The following is a 21,763-nucleotide window of genomic DNA, read 5'->3' on the forward strand; positions in this document are numbered from 1 at the left end:
ATATATACTCACACACACACATTTAGAGATGGACTGCACCCAAGATGACATTGCAATATTTTTTTTGTGAGAGTTTCCTTAGCCAGGGCTTGTGCACATTCACACACAAGGGGGGACATAAAACCAATCAGAATCTGGTTTAAATGTGATTTTATGGACTTCATATGGGCTTGATATTGGTCTGGTGTGTGTTTGGGACATGGGCCCTGCAGGCTGACCTCAGAGAAGGGAGTGCGAGCCAAACGGAGATCTGACCCACAGTGCAGTGGCCACAGATTTAGGACTCGCATGAAAACACTTAGGTTTTGTTTACCACATATATTTTGGATGAAGATGATGAAGTAAACCTCATTAGAACTTTTAAGAAAACTAGCAAACAGAGTTAAGATATACAAGAAAAACACTGCCTAATAAACACATTAAACACATAGAGTGGGAAATCTGTAATGGAAAACTGTGCTGAAGCTTTTCCTCCCCTGATTTTATTAACTCATAACTCAACTGTTTTGTTGTAGTGTCTAAATGGAGATTAAATAGAGCTTTAAAAACGTCTCCTAGTAAAGGCAGAGGGACATATTTTGTGTTTCAGTGGCTTGGCTTTCCAGTTCTTACATTTGATTTGCAGGCCATTCATCTAATATCCATTGGATGTTTAACTTCCACCGCCCCCACTTTTCCATTCTACGATTCCCATAGACCACATGGAAGCTATATTACAGATAAATGCTTTCCCATGATGTTTAGCAGCCCACAGGCATGTGTCATTATTACATATTATTTTAAGAATCTACTCAGCGAATGGACATATTTTTACATGTTCAAAATACAATTCATTGGGCACCCGGTTTATATATCTGTGGTAAAAGAACAAGCGTTTAACTTTGGGGAACTTATATAGAAATATAAAGAACGCACTTGTGTGACTGTAGGAATTGCCGCCATCTCATGGTCCTATGTCAGTATTGCAGTTTCTTATTCTAACTCCGTTGGACATATTTCCATCAAATGTCACCCAAAGTTGAGATTCTGTGTATTTCTTTCTTTTGGCAATGGCAGCAAATCCTGACTCATTTGTTCCAAGACTACAAAATATCCAGAGTGATTATGGTATGCATATGTAGAATGTGGACTCAGCTGTTTGGCTTGTAATGAAGCCATGACTTCTTAACTGTCAAGAGTGGAGTTGCAAGACATTAGTCAACCAGCACATGGCCATATTACCTCACCACCTCTGAGCAATGACGGGGAATGGTAATAGTAAGCCAAAAAGGTTAGTTTAACAGTGATTATACATCAGCTGTGAATTTCATTTTTGTCCAAATGTGGCATTATGACTGTAGAAACTGAGTGACTTTGAAAGCATCTGATCATTAGATTGATTGTGACAGGGACTGAGACAGATTTTCCTCTTGACTATTACTATTGTGATGTAATGGTAATACACAGAACTGCAGCAGGTGACATAACTATTTCAACTGTGACCCATTGACTTGTTGTATATGGCTGCAGGAGCTATTGTATTTTCTTTTGGTGAGATGAGAAGAGAAACTAACAAACATTTCAAACGTCTCACTTGGGAAATTAGTGGCCTTGTGTTTTCAAATGGAGACAAGCCATTTTCTAACAGGTGTCTCCGTCTTTTCTCTCTTTATGAGAATGTGCACACTTGGGAGATGTTCGGATGTCTGTCTAGGCTGACTAATGGCCATTTCAGTGTTGATACAGTTGGGAGTACTTTGCCCCGCAGACCTGGACTGTTTACAACACAGTCTTTTTATTCATTTGACACCATCTGGGCCCCATACCAGATCCACTATTGTTGATGTGTATGCTTTCTGTGTCCAGAATGCATACGTACTGTATGAACGTGTGTGTTCCTCATTTTAAACTCAAACCTAAATTAGATGTTTTTTCTCAGCAGACCAAATTCCAAAATTGTCATCCATTTTTGATTTCAAAGATCATCATCATCATCATCATCCTCCGTTTATCCGGGGCCGGATCAGTTTCAAAGATATATCCTTTAAATCAAAAATGTGTGTGACTATATTGGTTTTGAATTATAGTTCCATCAAAAAAACAAAACAATCAAAAACTATTAGTGGTTTTCAGCAATATGCAGTGTTTCTTTACATCAAAAGTTCTATTGGACAGTTATCGGTCCCTGACATCCATTCCACCAGCCTAATATGTTAATACTATAGTACATAGTATCACAATGCGGCGTACTTGTTATTATGTCAGTGGATCACAGTCATGTATTAATATGTTGGTATAAGCAGGATATGGAGTCAGTAAAGGGAGTCATTGTTTTATCATTTGGTTTGTATTCAGAAGAGAGTGAGAGACTTTGTTCATCAAGACTATCGAGTGACCTCTTTTTTTGTATTTGTATACAACAACTGAAGCTGTAAGAGAAATCGAGTAAAGTAGGAAGTCATAAATAATTTGACCTCTTTTTTGTGTTTGTATACAAAAACTGAAGCAGGGAGTCATAACGTTACACCATCGTCAGATTAGCATCTTTTATAAATCAGAAATGAGAAGAGTAATTGGTTAAGGTGTTGCTCATGTTGTTAAAAGTTAACCGTGCGCAGTGGCACGCAAATTTTCGTCTACGCTATTGTCCACACTATTGCTTCTCTTTGGCATGTCTTCAAGTAAAATAAAGAAAAAAATATATCAACAAATGTGGTCCTCCAGCGCCCCCTAGCGTTTCTGTGACGTCTGATTTAAAAACCAATCACAGTCGCGTTTGCTAAGGGACATAAAAACATCCTTGTTGTTCATTGGTCAATTCACTCCGTGCGTCGCACTACATGTAGGTCTTGCTAGAATGCGAGGAGGGAGGGACATTTTAATGGCCGTCGGTTGCACTAGAAAATGCAAAATGTTCAGATTATTTACTTTACAAAAACTCTAGTAGCAACGGGTGCATTGAAGATAATTTTATCTCGTGTATAACATTGTGCTAGGGGATATATTCAGGATATAGACGAGTTTCTAGTGTTGTTTCTACAGCGTTGAACGGACTTTACCCGCTTCATTTGTATGACAGGCCTAGCCGGTTGGCTAAAAAACAAGCGGCCAGGTAGCTGAATCGCATGAGTTGAAAGGTAAGAGTGTGCGCCACTACTCTCATGTACTTCACACGATTACCGTAATATCTGCACACAAATGTGCCTTTGAAGTTATCGACAGCACATAGGTAATTCAAACGATTCCGACATTCGATGCAGTCATTGGGGGTGTAAATGGGGAGTTAGCATTAGCGTACGTAGCAGTGTATATGCTAACGGCTAACTTTTTAACTTTGCAAGCTGCAGCAAGCTTGGGTAGAGTTAACATACTCTGGTCAGCTAATTCTGCTAATTTCGTGACGTCAGGGAGACGAAATCAAATCTAAGTTAAAGTAAAGTAAATCTGACTTACTTTAGCTTCCTGGTGTATTGCGCACATACGACGGATCGTGTTATTTCAAAGCTAGGATGCTTGAGTTAGCCTTGCTAACCAGCTGTTGACTTATCCAACTAGAATTACAAATCTCGTACAGTTTCCCCTGTTCATAAAACACGTCGATGCCTATGCTAAGTAAACGTTATACTTCACTTTCAACCCACATACATCAATCTGTTCATCCATAATCTGGAGCGATATGTTGTATGCCATTTGTAAAATCTGTTTCTGCGTCCTTTCACAGGGAATATGTAACATAAAGTATCAACATGACATCCAGATTTGGCAAAACGTACAACCGGAAGGGTGGGGAGGCTAACTCGAAATTTGAAGAGGTCTTCTCCAATAAAAGGTCTACTCTGACAACCAAATGGGGGGACACCACCTACAAGGCTCAGCTGGGAGCCAAAAGGCCAATGCTGAAAACTGATGTTGCAGAGCTTTCCAAGAGGCCAAGGCTTGAGGATAGCGACAGTGAAGAAGACCCATTTGGGTTTGACAGTGATGATGAGTCCAAGACTGTGACCTCTCACAGTGTATCCCAGGTGAAAGTCAATGAAGGTGATGGCGCTAAGAAAGCTGCCGTTCAGAGTGGTGGGACAGCCACTGCTGTGACATCTGCGCAGACTTCTGCAAGCTCAGTGGCTACTACGTTCACAAGTAAGAAAGTGTTTCCAACATAACAGCTTGTGTCCAGACAAGTGCTTCAGCTCCGTATCAGACGTAATCAGCTCCATACTAAGTAAATAAGGGCATGTCAGCATCAGTCATTACTCATGATGAATTAGTTGTATTTCAATGGCATATTTCATGTGTAGTCTCTTGCATGTGTAGTCTTACATGGAGTGTGTGTGAGAATGTGTGAACACAGCTGCTTCCTCAGAGAGAGGGGGCTTGGTTAGTTTTCACACTTTGGGTCTCAATCGCTTTGTCAGGAAGTTAAATAAATAACAGAATTGAGCTGCATCACTGTTGAGAGATGGCAAGGAAAAAGTTCTTCTGGTGTGCTGTGTCACAGAATCACTCTGCCTCAATAAATCATTTTATTAACCCTGCTACTACACAGCCTTTAGGAAATGGAGATGGCAACTAAACTGGTACCCCTGCAAAGTGAAAATGCTGTTCCATTAACATTTTTGAGGAAGGCATTGTGTTACCTCAGGTTTATTGCACTTTTAATTTGAAATAATCCAGTAAAATTCATCAAGTAACGTGATTTGCATTAGTTTGATAGATTTATAAAAGTTGGTTTAAATTTTTGTTACAGACATGTGCTATAAATGTGATTCATTGAAATTTACTACTAAGTTTCTGCCATTATTCATGATTAAGAAAAAAATTAATAATGACTGACCTACTAAAAGAGCATATCACATGACCATCTTCAAGCAAAAACTACACAGCAATATTTTTCAAACTTCTCTGATCAGTTTTTAATGTGACCATTTGTGATTTTCTTCTTCCTTTTCTAGGCAAGCAAACCTTTGAGGAGAAGGTTGTTAAAAATAATCAGCCCAGGTTCAAAAGCACACCAGATGGCAACCAGAAACCTACATGCATGACCTATGTCACAAACAAAGTGCCCTCTGATAGTCAGAATGTCTTAGCATCCCAGAGGCCCATCTCTTCCTCTTCCAATATTGATGCCTCCTTTAAACTGTCCACTGATCCACCAGGTGATGGCAGGGACTTCCAAACAGCTTCCTCTTATGATGGGTTGCCATCAGAAGAGATGTCAAGCGCTCACCTAGAGCCTTCTACTGAGCCCCCACCAGAACCAGTGGACAACATTCCCCCATCCCCTTTCACTCTAAGGGCCTCTAACTGTAAGAAATACCAGCGGCCTACCCGATCAAGTAAAACATCCTCTGAATATGCTGAAAACAGCGATATGCCCAGTGAAACAGTGAGTGCCCCAAATCAACCCAACAGTGTCCTTTCTGCTAGTGGAAGTAGTACTGCCACTAAACCAGCAGCCAAGCCACCAGGCAGGGGTGGTGGGAGGGTGCGTGATTACACAGTTCTGCACCCTTCCTGTCTATCAGTCTGCAATGTCACTATTCAGGACTCGATTGAACGGAGCACGGATGAACTGGTCACTCCAGCTGCTCCTGCTGAAGTTGGAGAGGCAGGCCAGATGAAGAAAAAGTCAGATGCTCCACCACCTAAACCTACAAGGTAATCTCAGTGTTTTGTGTGACACAACCCCCTGCATTATAACACACATAAAAACAGTAGCGTTTAAAACCCTTCAGATATAGTCCACTATTCTGTTTAAACTGTAAGAATGGATAATTGCCATTTTTACAGCTTCTGTACCGCCTTTGACTTCAGGTAGGGCTTAGCATTTGAAACTCCCCAACTATCACTACCCTGTGGTACCTATGTCCTCTGAAAACTAGATAATGAAAAGTAATCCAAGCATTAATTAAATTCCATTCATCTGTTGATCAATATTCTCAAACAGTTCAATAAAGAATACATCTGAAATATTTAGGATCTTTGAGAAATTTGGTTTCGATGAATCATTCAAGATTTTGCATCTCTAACATTTTCAGACTTGCAGCACCATGCATACACAAATAAAATAAGGCAGGGGGGCAAACAATGAACAACACTTTTTTATTGTGTCATTTTGCATTCACACTTTTAACAGTGAGGTTTTGGTCACTGAAATTAAGACTATGCAATAATAAGTTAATTTAAAAAGCAAAATGCACATTCATTTGTAGCTGTAGTACATGCCTTTTATAATGGGTGTCCAAAAGAAAACTTTCTTTCTCTAAGCTTATGTTGTCTGTGCAGTTGCACGCTCTTGTCTTTCTTTGCAACTGTGGACTTGTAGTACTTTGAAAACCTTTTTTGTTCACTTATCCAAAAGCTGGGCCAAGTACCTCAAGATCTTATTTTTTCTTCCCGTCTCGGAGAATCTTTGTAAAAAAAACAAACAAACAGTCATGTAGATGCAAATCCCTCTGTCCTTTTTTTTCAGATTCCGACCCACCCAGACAAAGACGAAGAAAACCAAGGCCGAGAGCAAGCTAGAGTTCTTTGGCTTTGAAGAGAAAGAGGACCAGGAGGGCGAGGAAGGTTCAGATGGTAGCGTGGTGGGCAAGAGTAATTACAAGATCAAGTACTTTGGCTTTGATGACCTAAGCGAGAGTGACAGTGACAGTGATGATGACAGCACTCATGCCAAGGAGAAGAAGGCCAAGAAGGCGGCTGTAGCCTTGGCTGCTCTAAGCTCCAGTGTGGACAGCCCTCATACCAGTGACTCTCAGGACAGCCAGGCCAGCAGCAACACAGGTACACTGACCTACGTCAAATGGATAAAAGCATATTTGATTGTTTTAATTATGTTTAGCATAACTCGACTACATTATTATTAGAGGTTAGACAGGAATCTCCATGGACTATGATGTTTGCAGATGACATTGTGATCTGTGTTGAGAGCAGAGACCAGGTGGAGGAAAAGCTTGATAGGTGGAGATATGCTCTAGAAAGGAGAGGAATGAAGGTTAGTCGCAGCAAGACAGAATGTTTGTGTGTGAATGAGAGGAACCCAAGTGGAACCATGAGTCTACAGGGAGTGGGGATAAAGAAGGTGGAGGATTTTAAGTATTTAGGGTCAACAGTCCAGAGCAGTGGAGATTGTGGAAAAGAGGTGAAGAAATGTTTTCAAGCTGGTTGGAATGGGTGGAGAAAAGTGTCTGGGGTAATGTGTGATGAAAGAGTATCAGCCAGAATGAAAGGAAAGATATGCAAGATAGTGGTGAGACCAGCGATGATGTATGGTCTAGTGACAGTGGCACTGAGGAAAAGACAGGAAGCAGAGCTGGAGGTAACAGAGAGGAAGATGTTGAGGTTCTCTTTGGGAGTGACAAAGATGGATAGAATCAGGAATGAGTCAATCAGAGGAACAGCACATGTTAGATGTTTTGGAGATAAGGTCAGAGAGGCCAGAATGAGATGGTTTGGTCATGTACAGAGGAGGGATAGTGAGTATATTGGTAGAAGGATGCTGGGGTTGGAACTGCCAGGCAGGAGGTCTAGAGGAAGACCAAAGAGAAGGTTTATGGATGTAGTGAAAGAGGACATGAAGTTAGTTGGTGTGAGAGAGGGGGATACAGAGAACAGGGTGAGATGGAGGAGGATTCGCTGTAGCGAACCCTGAAGGGAGCAGCCGAAAGAAAAAGAAGAAGATAACTCGACTACATTTTTATTATCTTTTTAATTTAGCTCTTTTCTTGGGAGAGCTTGGATGATTGTTTTTTTTTTTTCAGTCTATTTATACGTTTGGTTTCTCCCAACAGATGGTTTTGACTTCTCTGATGACTCCAGTCCTGGTGGCACTGACATACAGAAAGGACGCTCAGGGAAACGGGGTGATAAATACACTGGCAGTGGACTGAAAAAGATCTTCAGTGGACCCAAAAAGGTACACAAGCTTGTCTGAAATTTCCTGTGCATCTTCTTACTTTGTCTAAAAAGCAATTGTTTTCCTTTTGTTATGCAACAATTGTCTTTGAGTAATTACCCATTAAGTTTTGTTTTAGTAATTACTTAGACTGTTAAAACAAAGCAAGCATGGATCTCTTGACCTATTTGAATCGACTCTGGTTCAACAGGAGTCTACAGTCAATATGGAGGTCAAGGTGTGTTATCTAAACTCTAAACTGTCACGACTTTCCTCTCAACCACAGTGAACTTGGTAACTTTTGTTGATTAAATAACAATTACATAATCAAATACCCAGCTCTTCTCAAAATAGACTGATGTAATTGGAGAGCGTGGAGAAAAATAGAGCTAGTAGGAGGGAAAGCGGCTCAACTGAAACCTAAATTTATTTGGATGCCATTTAGTGTAATGCTGTTTTGTGATTCAGCTGCAATATGTTCTGCTAGATCTACTGTTGCATACTTGATGCTCTGAATGCTGACGCCCAGGGATTATTTTGTGAACAGTCTCACATGGTTGGAGTAATTCTGTATTCATTTGCACGCACTTTTATTATGGGGTTTTGACTATTACTGCATAAACTCAGCTTTGATTTGTGGTTTTATTCCCAAATATGCTCTGTTCATCTGAATCCTGTTTTGTTGTGGCTTTGGGTTATTTGTAAGCTGTCTGTGCATTTGGTGTTCATCATCAACAAAACTCCAAACACTGTCTTTTGTAATGTATATTTGAGCCACACAATGTGTCATATTAAGGTAATGTTTTGTGTGCTTGGGGACTGTTGTGCTTCACACTGAGGCTGCTTTTGTCTCAGTCTATTTTCATGAGTACACTGGGAAACATTTATATGTTCAATTGTAATAATTCACAATGATAACATAAACTTTAAACCAGAATGGTTCATAGACATTGACATGGACCCTTTTTTTTGTTTTTTTGTCTCGTAGCTAAGTTTATTTTTAGCCGTGGGAAGATTTCACCATGATGATGGATTTTCAGCCTGTAAATGAATGATGTACCAGGGACAGAGACGACATGTGTTATGCTGTGTTTATTGGTTTGTTTATTGTTTTGTTTTTCAGTCACCTGCTAAAGCAGTATATAATGCTCGCCACTGGAACCAACCTGAACTACAAGAGATACCGGTGCCTCCCCTCTCTCGATCTCAAACCGCCCCAGTAAGACATCACTTGCTTTGTGGTTATAGCTGTTGTGTTTAGATTTACTGTGTTTTATTTGTTTTTCCAAACTAACAGGGGGCCTTGCGATTAGAACATCAGTGGGGGAAACGGAATTTTATGTTAAACGTTGTTTGAAATGGATGCATTAATTTTGCACAGTAAACAGGCAACTAAAGCAAATTCTAATAAGCAGGACCATTTGTTCACAAAATTCCCTGTGCCCTGTTGTCCACAATCCAGGATATTGTTTATTGGTCTCTGGGCAGTCAACAGTTCTGTATTAATTACTCTCATTCGTCTCTTTCTGTTCACATTGAGCTTTTGCCAAGTGCATGGTATTTTCTGCATTGAATTTATCCCATTGAAATAAGTCTTTGTTTAGAGATAAGCTAACCAGAGTCTAGGATTTAAAAGTTGTTGTTAACACTGCATGTGACATGTGTTAACAACACTTATGAAAGACTTGACAAACTATACAGCTGAGGTAAATCTTGCGGACATGCTATTAAGCAGATTTTGCTGCTTTGGTATGAGTCCCATTTCTTCTCTGTTTCCCCCTTAGGCCATTTTATCGAGCAGCGGCAGCAGTAGCAGCAGCAGTAAGGACAGCAACTCCCATAAAGATGACGGCCTATTCAAAGCCCCTCCACCTCCGCCCAAAGTCATTAAGTCAGAGACCATCCCCACACGACTCAACCAGGATATCGTCACGGCACTCAAATGCAGAAAGGAGCACAAGGAGGTAAAGTTTGAGAACACTAACATATTTTTAGATGTCAGCTTAACAACAGAGAGTCGCAAAGGTCTTATTCAGTTAATTGCTGATTTATATTCACTCTATTTGTTTTCATGCATTTTTGAACTAATGTGCTTGTTTTAGCCTTGGACAAGCTGTGCTTACACATTTGATAATGCAGTAAAAGCATTGTATACATTTAAAATTAGGACTGAACAATTTGGTGAAAATGTGTAATTGTGATTTCTCTGAGGGGTATTGCAACTGCAATTTTATTTGGGAAAGTGTTTTTTTTTTTTTTTCTTCACTTCAGCTTCACTTCCGATTTGTTGAGTAATAGACTCAAAGGATGGTGGTGGAGCTTATACAACACCAACGAAACATAATAACCAGTGTGTAGGATTTAGTGACATCTGGGGGCGGAGTAGCAGAACCAACTGAATCTGGGTACAACAGACTTCATGGAAGAGGAATGTAACAAAAACTCATCAATGAAAACATGATGTTAATTGTTGTATCATACAGCATTCTATTGATATATCCCCTAAAATATTATTATTATTTTTTTTTTCCCTGGGACATGGAAAGAAGAACAATTAAATTGCACCGTTTGTGGTTTGCTAATTGTGTTAAAAGCAATTGCTCAGCTCTATTTAAAATGTGAAGTCAAGATAAAAATTGATTATTTGAACCCTTGTGTAAGTTGGAGGTTTCACTGGGGATTGTTAGTCTAAACTCCCCTGAAGCCCATGTCATTTGCAAATGGGCTCTCTGGCTCCAAATCAATCTGTTTGTCAAAGATCCCATGAGGTAAAATGGTTTGAGCTAAACTGCCACTACTCACCGGTGTTGTCTGAGGCTGAGGTGTGTCTCGCTGAGCACACACACAGCATGACTGTTGATGTTGGCAAAAGGAGTCAACTGCTGATCAGGCCCCATACTCCACACGCTCAGCAGACTGATCAAGGGTATTGGCTCAGTCAGCTGTTGCTGATAATGAAACGGGTAGAGAGGACGTAAACAATAACCGCATTCCTCCCAGTGTGCTTGTGTATGTGCGCTTGTGCAAGTTGATTATATCTATAGACAAGTGCACTACGGCCAAATTAGCTGTAATTAACCTCATCTCTCTTCCACTAGCTGTACACGGTAGTGCAGCATGTAAAGCACTTCAATGATGTGGTGGAGTTCGGAGAGAATCAAGAGTTCACAGATGACTTTGAGTACCTGGAGACGGGCTTGAAGAGCACTCAGCCACTCAACACAAGATGCCTTAGGTAAGGAGGGGTGTAGAAAACATTTGGGGTTTTCTACAGGCCCATGAATGCAACCCTTTTTTTTGAGTGGCACATTGGACTGATTTTAATCTACAAAGTACCTCATGGAATTGATGAAATGGTACCGGTCCCTGTCACTTAACAGCTGTTCAATTCAGCAAGTGCTAGTCTGTTAATAAAGCAACTGGAGAAACTGCTGCTTCAGATGACCAGAGGTATATAATTTGTATGTAGCTGTCCTTAAAGTAAACAAAACTGCAATTGCAAAGCTATTAGAGAGCAGCGGGTAGCAGCATACAATGGTGTGTATGTTAAATTAAATTATTCACGTGGTATGTAAAAGTGGCAGTTTTTGATGAATCCTTTTAACTTTCATTGTTGTTTATGTACAACTATATTTTGCCTATTTTCTCTGCCCTGCTTTTATGGCTAACTTATGTTTTCGCAGTCTATTTGAATAATGGCAGGTTAAAATGTGTGTTTTTGTAGTATGGCAAAGTATACACAGCCTTTGTTTTATGGAAATAAAATCCACCCTGGATAGACAACCTAGATAGTTTTTATAAAGAAATGGCTGTAGGGAAGAGGGTAACATTTTAGAAATACAAAATGGGATGTATTGGAAATTAGATAGTAATATGGATTTGGAAGATTGGTGACCCACAATTTTTCTTAGTTTTCAACGTAAAACTGATAAATATTTGATCTAACCTTCTTTTTTCTCTCTCTCTCTCTCTCTCTCTCTCTCTCTCTCTCTCCCTCCCTCCTCCTCCCTCCCTCCCTCCCTCTCTCTCTCTCTGCTCCAGTATTATCAGCTTGGCTACAAGGTGCGCCATGCCAGGTTTCAGGATGCACCTGCGGGCTAGAGGAAAAGTGGCACAGGTTTTCAAAATGCTCAGTGATGCACCACAGCATCCGGTTAGTGAAACTTTATTTTTGCTTGAATCCAAACTTGAAGTGTACCTTCTTATGTGAACATAGATTTATGCAAATTGCATATACAGTGTCCTTTTTATTTTTATTTTTTTTAAACATGCTGCCCTCTTTTGATTGTCTTCTTTGAACCTTTCTAAAATCTCAGCATTTTTATTGTAATTGAATTTGCCTTAAGTAATTAGCTATGCTCATATGCTGTGAAACGACTTGACAGGGGTGAATTTAAAATTAACAGCGTGATGTTTTTTGTAATGTCCGCATTAACACACTTCATTAATGATCTGCTAATGAAGAGGATGTTGAATTTCTTCATATATATAATGTTATTTAAAGATCAAACTTTCTTGCAAGTTAAAGCCTTGAGCTTTGTTGTACATATTTTTAACTTTGGGTTATGCTTACTCTTGCCCTTTTACTTTCCCTTAAAGCTATTTTTTCTGAATTAGAGAAGTATCCAGTAATAGTGGAGAATGGATTAAGATTATTCCCTGTTTTTCCTGGTGTTCTGTGTCACCTTAGTTTCATCCACTTGGTTAAAGTTTGTTTCCACTGTTTAATCAGAACCTCGGTCTGTGCACGGCTTCCTTGATGTATATTCTGAGTCGGGATCGACTTAACATGGATCTGGATAGAGCGTGTCTGGAGCTAATGATCAAGCTGCTGGAGCTAGACCAGGACTACTCGGCTCACCAGGATCAGCTCACAGCAAAAGAGGTTGCAAAAGTCAAGGAGAAGATTAGGAAGCTGTGTGAGACTGTGCACAACAAGCATCTCGACCTAGAAAACATAACGGTTTGTTGGAGGGTTTAAGTCTAATGCAAATTTGAAAAAGATACTTTTAAATGTCATGCAGAATTTACATATTGTCTTTCCTCCTTTAGACTGGCCACCTTGCCATGGAGACATTACTGTCTCTTACCTCTAAGAGAGCTGGTGATTGGTTCAAAGAAGAACTGCGGCTACTGGGTGGTTTGGATCATATTGTAGACAAAGGTGGGTGCGTGGGATTCTACTGCACTTGTGTCAAAGCAGGTGTTTCGTCACTGTTTTAATGTTTCTGCGGAAATCTCTTGCCTCTGGATAAATGTAACAGCTGTTGACTTTCAAGTAGCTGCCAGGGTGTGTAATAGTCATGTATGTTGTGTTCGCGGTGTTTCTACAGTGAAAGAGTGTGTGCAGAATCTGAGCCAAGAGGATGACAAGGAGAACCTCGTAGCATCTTTATGGGGGGCCGAGAGATGTCTGAGAGTGCTTGAAAGTGTAAGTACTGCTCTGTCAAAGTGGGTTCTCTGCTCTGCATTAAAGTCGTACAAAAGTGACACTCAAGGGCATAGCGAGTAATTGAGTACTGAGAGCTGTGAATTGCCTGGTAAATTTTATTGTCACACAATAAAAGTCTGCGTTAAAGAGCTGATTGTCTCTTATCAACTATCTCACTTAAAATGCCATTGATCTGAAGTCTCACCTTGTATTTGGATTTTTGACTTTCAAGCTTTTTAATGTACTTTCCCTGCTATTGTTTATACTTCTCTCTCATCTTCTGCCAACAGGTAACAGTGCAGAACCCAGAAAACCAGCGTTACTTAATTGCGTACAAGGACTCTCAACTCATTGTCTCCTCTGCCAGGTGAGGCTCGTGACTATTATTGACTTGGCACAGACATTTTTTACAGTACCTTTGTACCGATATTATATTTCTACTGTTCCATTATTTTAAACGCTGTCTTACTGGTTGTTACGGCGTTTTAAAGTTATTTAGAAGATGAATAAATAAAACATAACACTTAATAGAAATGAAGGAATAGTTTGTGTAACACTGTTGGCAACAGAAAATGACATTACTTGTTTAGTAATTGCTAGCTAATGAGATTCTATGCTGTTTATGGTAATTACAGGCAAAGGTGGATCTTATCTTTAACCACCAATTAAACTCGGATTATTAGTTTGCACTGGTTGATGTGTAATATCGCTAGACCTATATGCGGTTCCACTAATTGTTATTAAGTTAATTCATTTTGTGTTTTTGAGTCTCCTTGCTCTTTATCTCTGCTTATGTTCGGCTCTTCCCGTGTTCTGTCATCCTTGTGCTAGTTCTCCTTAAAGTGTCCCTCATTTTGCCATTGTCTTTTGCTTTTTAACTTCTCACATCAATTTTTATTATCCTCCGTAGGGCTTTGCGTTACTGTGAGGATATGATCCAGCGGTACAGCAGGGCATTAAACAACAGCTCCCTGTCATCGTCTGGTGCAACACTGCCCCACTGCAGCTTCAGTAATGTGGGCAAGGCCGTGGAGGACTGTATGCGGGCTATCATAGGAGTGCTACTTAACCTCACTCATGACAATGGTATTCTCTTTTATAACCTTTATATTTCTTACATTTTCCTTTTTGTTTGATGTGTTGTTTTCTATTTGGATTGCTGTAATGATGACTCATATCAGTGGAGATTATTATTATTATAATAATAATAACAATCTTGTTGTCTGCAGAGTGGGGCAGCACTAAAACAGGGGAGCAGGAACAGCTGATAGTGACTGCTCTGAATTGCGTCCTTCGAGTCCCTCGGTACATTCCCCAGGAGCAGCGCTTTGACGTGCGAGTACTGGTAAGTGCGATATTCCAGAACTTGAGAAAGCACTTGGTGAGCGCAAACCTCTGCCAAGGCTTCTCTGTTTCCCCACTGTGTCACTACACTTTTTTATAACGTATTCTTTGAGCCGTGATCTACGTCCCTACAAAATTTCTACAAAAATGTTATCAAATCCCCACATTTTTGAGTTATGATGCTCACAAGGAGATAAACAAGGTGGAAAACATAACCTCCTTCCTTGGCAGAGTAATTATTGAAAATATATTCTCCTCCCCCTCTGTGTGAGACTTATTGTGTATTTTTGTTTTGTATCCCAGGGTCTCGGTCTGCTAATAAACCTTGTTGAGTACAGCTCAAGAAATCGCCACTACCTGGTGGACATGGAGTACACTGTTGACAACAGCTGTCTGGAAGACAGCCTTATTCAGCCTGCTGACCCAACGCAGTCGGACACAGTGGCAGAGTTGGCACCTCCAAGCACAGCTGAAGCTCAGGGAGAAGACGGCGACCAGGCCCAAACCTCTGGTGCTCTAGCTGCACTTGTGAAGGTTGGTATTGTGTCAGAGCTCATTAATAAATATTTTATTGTTACTCAAGTGTTCTTCCATCCAAAATTATTTTTAATCATGACTGCTAAACACTGGGCAGCAGCCTTGAACAAAAATATGTATTGTATGCACGAAGGCTGGGTGATACAGCAAAACAGGATATATAACATATATATAACATATCCTCTTCACTTTTTTCAAAAATGAAGTTTGAATGAATATCCAATGACCCACTATTTATTCGAAAATATTCTCACTTCCTTTCTAGCATGTGATTATTAACCAATTTGACCACTGCTCTGAAAATGGCTGGGAGCCAATAAGTAAAAAAGTCTGAAGTTGCACATGTTTTAATAACCAAGTGTAGCATACTCCACTTTACTGAAACCATAAAACTCAATTGAGCAGCAACTCTAAAATCATTTTCATTTTCAAGACTTGTTTCAGAGTATTGGTTCCCAGTCAGTAACTGATCATAAAACTAAGAAACGGCCTTAAGTCATGTTGCTTCCTTTTTATGTCTTTTGAATCAGTCCACATTTGTGCTTTGAAATGATGTCTTTATTTCTAGTTCTTCCTGGAGAGAGAGCGTGCTGCCATTCTGGCTGAAGCCAAAACTGATGACCTCATCAGCGAAGCACCGAAGCCTGCACTGGACCAAAGTGGAGAGTGGAAGGAGACGTCTGGTGAGATCCAGTGGGTGGCGTCTGAAACCTGTGACCAGAGCCAACCCGAGAAGAAAGAGGAAGAGGATGAAGAGTTGGACCTAAATAAAGGTAAGCGAAACGCTGCACAAAAGGTTATTTTGGACTTTTTACCTCTTTGTCCATTTGATTTAACTGACCGGTGAGAAGTTGCCGGTATTTAACCATCCCTCAACAGTTATTATGAGTTATTGTGGAAAGTTATCCCAAGGCCATGTTCAGACTTTGTTTGGGGCTGTCCAAGTAAATGAAATTCAATGCAGTCTCCAAAGAGACGGAGCCTGGTGCCACTAGTGTGGCCAAGTTGATAAATGCACAGTGTGTTTGCTTTACAATAAGATGAGAAAAAAAAAAAAAACATTGGCCTGTGATAGTGGCCACATGTAAATCAATGTATGGGAAACACTGAGCAGTGTAAAAAAAAATACATTAAGTTCAATATAAAACTGAATGGGTCAGAGGATGTCGGCTGTAAAGCTCAGGCTAAGATCTTTCAAGCCTAGATAAATGTGCTAAAAGTTGTGGATGTGATTACTGCATGGCAGCACCTTCATTTGCTTCTTCACAGCTCAGCTAATTAGCTGGGACAAGAAAAAAACATGTTTACTCTGAGGCAATGGGACAGAGTGTCTTGTTTATGTTTCATGTCTGTACATTTGTCGTATTCCACTTGATTATGAAGCCTTCCAGAGCTGCAGCAATTAGTTATGAGCAAAAATCAACCATTGCCTGACTTTACTCTCTCATTGCTCAAATGCAATTTTCTGAATCGTAGTAAACCAAACGATTAATGGAGTAAAAATGTGGCTTTTAATCACTAATTGTCAAAGATTCTAAGTTGTTGACACATTTTACATTTGCCATGATGTACTTGCCCACAGGTTCCTGATTCATTATCAGTCATAAGATTATGAAATCACTTTAAACGGCTCATGTTCTCATGTATGCGTGACCAATCTTTATGTGTTGTGTGTAAATAATGTAAACATTTCGAAACTGCCCAACGCTAACAAAAACAGTAAAATAATTAGGGATCGTTGCAGATTTCCCTGAATTTTTTTCTTTCCTTTCTACAACAGACTGTAAAAGTGACTGTTTCTTCTTTTTGTCTCGTGTTTGCTGTAGCTCTGCAGCACGCGGGTAAACATATGGAGGACAGCATCGTTGCCTCCTACACGGCTCTGCTGTTGGGCTGTCTGTGTCAGGGCAGCCAGGTGAGAATATCCAGGCACACATTACACTTGGAGATAGTTTCTCATGCGCTCAAAAATATTAATGTTGTTTTCCATGCTCCTGTCTGTGCCCCCTCCCACCCCAGATAAATGTGACTACTGTGAGAACGCATCTACCAAAAGGGGATTTCTCCATCATGACAGAAATGCTTAAGAAATTCTTGAGTTTCATGAACCTCACGGTGAGTTTGGCTATCAGCACAGTCTTTGCTGACATTAATTAGATTCATTCATTTGCATGGAACTGTAAACCTGCACACTGAGAGGCATTTTTTTTTGTAAAAACATACACAAAACAATCCCCAAATTTTTACCGAAGTCGCAAAAAGCCATTTAATTGGGCTCATTGATTTGTGTGGCTTGGAACAGATAGCATTTTTTGAGGACCAGTGGTTTCATACAATGATTCATTTCCATTTTCACATCAAATAATTGCTGCTATTGCACTATGGCGGCAACTCATTTCTCAGAAAATACCAGAGATCAGATGGAAAAGCAAGCTTTTACCTCTGTTTATCTCATTATTGGAGCAATTTGTGAAAACATAATGTCTCAAATGGCTGTAGAGGCAATTGATATGATCGATATCCTGTATGAAAAGCCTCTCTTGATTTTCTCCTTTTTCTAAAATCGGAAATGTCTCGATAACTTTTGAGCTGCTCAGAAATAAGTGCTGTGGCAGTAATGGAGAATTAAATACAACACAACATGTCTGTCAATGTGAGCCAACAATCAATTAAATGTTTATTATGTTTATTTTTGAGGTTTTTATCACAGGCTCAGAAAAAAAAAAAGCAGAATCTGAAAATGAGCTATTCTCTTTAAATGTTTGAATAAGTCACATTTAATTGTGTTTTTAAAACTTCTTTATGGATAGAAAACCAACAATGTATTAAATCTTTATTATATCGTGATTTTAAGTCAATTATAATTGTTATTTTATCATTGCCAAGGCCGAGAGGAATTTTTGTATATTTTTTTGGATTTATGTTGATGCTTGAATTACTTTTCAGTTTAAACAATGTGTGTGTGTGTGTGTGTGTATGTATATATATATATATATATATATATATATACATAAATACATACACACAGAGTATGTTGTGTATGCTTGCATGACTGGAGGGTCGAACGTACTTGACAATCAGCAGAGAAGCACAGAAACAGCATGCTGGTGTTCTCACACTCCTGTTTTTCCCCCCTCACAGTGTGCAATGGGCTCCACGGGACAAAAGTCCATCTCGCGGGTCATTGACTACCTGGAGCACTGTTAACAGACAGCCAGACAGCGGACTCACACTCCGACTGCACAGAAAAGGGATCCCAGGCTGTTCTGGTACCGCTGCATAACCGGAGCGACAAGGAGTCACTGGAGCAGCTTTCCCGCGTCTTCGCGTGATCCTGCGATCACTCTGAATTTTCACCGATAGATACTCTGATGTGCATTTAAATGCACAAATGCAAAACATGCAAGTACAAAAGTGACACTTCCTCTCTCAACCAAAGCCCCTGCTTAACTCACAGATGTGCTGATTCTTCTCGTTCCACACGACTAATGTGGCAGTGAAGAGTCGGATAAACTCGAAAGGTTCAGGATTCACTCCTCAGGAAACTGGGAATCGGGTAGAGGCCTCCGAGTGCTCCAAATGCGGAATGTCAAACACAAAGAGGGAATCGAAGCGGACGTCCTTTTGAAATGTCCTAAAATAGGGTTGAGGGCAACGGGCCACGGGATTGGAGCCTCCTGTCTATTGTCAGGTCTCCGCTCTCGGTCGCTCAGCTGGAGCACGAACCTTTGAATCACATTTCATGGACGATTACATTTTAATCTCTGCTCATCTATGTCAACGCCAAGGGTGAAATCATTGATTCGCATGGAAAACAATCATTTTCATGGATGTGTTGGTGACATCTCTGTTCTTAAACTTGTGTGAAATGATTTTACACACATGCATCTAGTTTAGCTATGTGTTTGCAGTTGGTTTGAATGTTTTAAGGGAAAGAGTCTTTTTTTTTTCTTCTTTTTTTTCCAGCTTTGATTTTAATGTTTTCATTGTATTCATTCATTTTAGCAAACTTTGTGAGTTAGACGAGGAGATAGGAGTTCTCATGTTTTTAGATTTGTTTTGTTTTTTATCTCGAGGGCATTTTCTTTTTCCACCCAGGTTATGAATTGCTTTTAACAAAATTAGGGCTGTGTGATGAGCTGGCTTTGATAGGATTTTCTTGATTTGACAGGTAATGAAAAGTGGGAAACTACACACTTTCATGAATTTTGGTTTGTTTAGATAATATACATTTTAATTCATTCAACAGTTTGTAATTACAGTATGCATATAATGAATTTCTCACAAAGATTGATGGTTGTGCTTCCCCCCGTTGAATTTATCATGAAGTTATTTTTTAATGTATTTAATTTAATGCTTTTTTGTATTTTTATTTCTCCTTTGTAAATGGAAAGTCTTTACCTCATGACATAGCATTTGTGTGTAAACTTTCACGTCATGATTCATTATAATATACCCCATGAGACACCGCTCAGTGGTTGGACAGATATGTATAGTAATCACAGATTTAACAGGCTTAATTAATATTGTTTGGTCCTCAAACCACATCAAATTTCAATAAAACTCGCATTCATTTACATGGGAGATGCCATGTTATCCTAATGTTATTTCATGTGAGTTTTCGGCGTCCAGCCATGCGTAGCTTCATGTTTTTACTCTCTGTATCATCGTGTGTCTCCATCAAACATGGCGTGTCAAGCTTCCATTTATTTATTCTTTCACGGCGTCATTTTCTTTGTGATGACACAACCAGACGTTTGGAGACGCATCCGTCTTGTACTGCTCACGTGTACGATCACTGATTTCAATGACAGCCATACCTGTATAAGCAGATGAGGTGTAACTGGTTTATAAGGCCCGCAGTGAACACACCTGCAACTGTTTACTGTTCTGTTTCCTTTGCAAATTCTGGTCTGCATGTAAATACTCTGTACATGGTGGTTAATGGACATTTAAAATGCTTAGACTACTTTTTTCCCCCTGAAGCTGATATTTTTTATTTTATACAATATTTCTGAGTTATCGTTTGGAAAAAAACAAAAAAAAAAACATCGCAAAATAGTTTGTACTGTTTCAAGGACGTTGTCTTTGGTTACATGTAAATAGTTGTATCTCAAAATGAAAAAAAATATTGCTACTTTCAATATACTCACCTTGTTTTCTTCCTTGGAATAATTGAGCTTTGTTTTTGGCCGTCTGAGCTACAGGTGGCTAATGCTTCCAAACAGAAGTGATGTCTTAGTTTGCTTTGTTATTCATGTGTGTGTGTGTGTAGCAGCTGCTGAATACTGAACTGTGTGTGTGTGAGAGAGAGAGAGACCTCTGCTTCTTTTTCATCCTTGACAAAGAGTTTGCGTCCAAAGTGTGGTTGGTGTACTTAACAGTACTCAGTGGTGACAGTTTGTGGACACGACTCTCCGACTTGACTGACTGTTGCTTAATGGAAACAAAAGATTCTTGTTGCACTCGGAGTCAAACTTACAAATAGCTCAGGGAGCTGGGGGAATGTAGTAAAACACTATCTGGCAACAGTGATGCCATGCAGGCGACAGCTGCGTCAACTGTGATCTAACAAGCGGTAACAAATGTGGGCTTTAAATCAGCAACGTCAGGGGTTTTCAGGGCGGGGCAACGGGATTAGTTAAGAGTGCGCAAATGGTGCTCAGTTATGTCTTTAATGTGTCATGGCACAGCATGTAAATATGAGGTGACACAGGCGGTGGTGGAAGTACATTTAAATTCGAAACGGCAGAAATCTTGCATGTAGATGACCGCCGCGCTCTCCTTTCATCCACCTTTGCACATTATTCATGCCAGGTCTTCAGTCATTCGCAGTCAAATGCGCTGAGATTATTCCCCCTTTGATGATCGGTGGCAGCGAAGAAGATGAGAGTAAACATGGGGGGGCAAGATGCCTTACTATAGGTTAATGAGATTGATAGGATGTCCTCCAGTGAGAGAGAAACGGATGCAGAGCGCAGGGGATTAACGCTTCTCAACTGTCAATCAAGGGCGTCTCAGAGAAGCTGCACAGCCTGAGGCGAAGAACTACAACTGAATTTTACAGCTTCCCCCAGCATCCATTCTTTCCATCTACCACAGACTCTGACTACAATTTCCCTGACTCCCCCCCCCCACCCCCGATTTGTCCTCCCAGTCGTGTACCTCTCCCCTGTGCACAAGCTGTACTTTTCTTTTGTGGTGTTTGTTTATTGTGAGATTAACTCCAGCAACAAATGACCTTTTAATACCATGTGGCAGCATTTGTCGTTCAGTCACACTTCACACCGTGTTGTGAATGGAAAGATCGACTGGGCGATTAGTCTTATTTGTTTTCTTGTTATTATTTTTGTAATATTCCTGTGGGCAGATGGATTCACAGCTTTAATGCCACTAGGTGGTGTGAGCACTCTGACCACTGCCAAAGGCTAAGGTGAAGCACACACACACACACACACACACACATCATCAGTGGTGTTGCCTACTGATTTCCCCTCAAGCTGTAAGAAGTCTGCTGTCTTCAGAGAGATAAACGCCCTCGTCTCACTGATGCGGTCACACACACACACACACACACG

At 40.1% G+C, this 21,763-nt stretch overlaps 1 protein-coding gene across 1 annotated transcript; it reads left to right on the forward strand.

Moving 5' to 3' along the window:
• The first annotated feature begins 2,833 nt into the window (after positions 1-2,833).
• On the forward strand, positions 2,834-20,329 carry wapla (WAPL cohesin release factor a). The gene is made up of 20 exons (XM_044045989.1): positions 2,834-3,116; positions 3,701-4,116; positions 4,929-5,634; positions 6,449-6,762; positions 7,770-7,894; positions 8,997-9,092; positions 9,658-9,837; positions 10,972-11,108; positions 11,915-12,026; positions 12,606-12,836; positions 12,926-13,037; positions 13,207-13,304; positions 13,595-13,671; positions 14,215-14,390; positions 14,534-14,649; positions 14,952-15,182; positions 15,754-15,958; positions 17,012-17,100; positions 17,205-17,300; positions 18,327-20,329. The coding sequence occupies exons 2-20, from the start codon at positions 3,726-3,728 to the stop codon at positions 18,390-18,392; spliced, it is 3,558 nt and encodes a 1,185-aa protein (XP_043901924.1). The 5' UTR covers positions 2,834-3,116; positions 3,701-3,725; the 3' UTR covers positions 18,393-20,329.
• Positions 20,330-21,763: the final 1,434 nt, after the last annotated feature.

Source organism: Solea senegalensis, linkage group LG15, assembly GCF_019176455.1.
Source record: "Solea senegalensis isolate Sse05_10M linkage group LG15, IFAPA_SoseM_1, whole genome shotgun sequence".
NCBI lineage: Eukaryota > Metazoa > Chordata > Actinopteri > Pleuronectiformes > Soleidae > Solea > Solea senegalensis.

Bases quoted from the DNA above. Each gene is read 5' to 3' on its own strand.
- wapla (XM_044045989.1), top strand. From the start codon at position 3,726: ATGACATCCAGATTTGGCAAAACGTACAACCGGAAGGGTGGGGAGGCT. The intron at 11,109-11,914 runs GTAAGGAGGGGT...TCTCTGCTCCAG, and splicing joins CTCAACACAAGATGCCTTAG to TATTATCAGCTTGGCTACAA. The intron at 13,038-13,206 runs GTGGGTGCGTGG...GTGTTTCTACAG, and splicing joins GGATCATATTGTAGACAAAG to TGAAAGAGTGTGTGCAGAAT.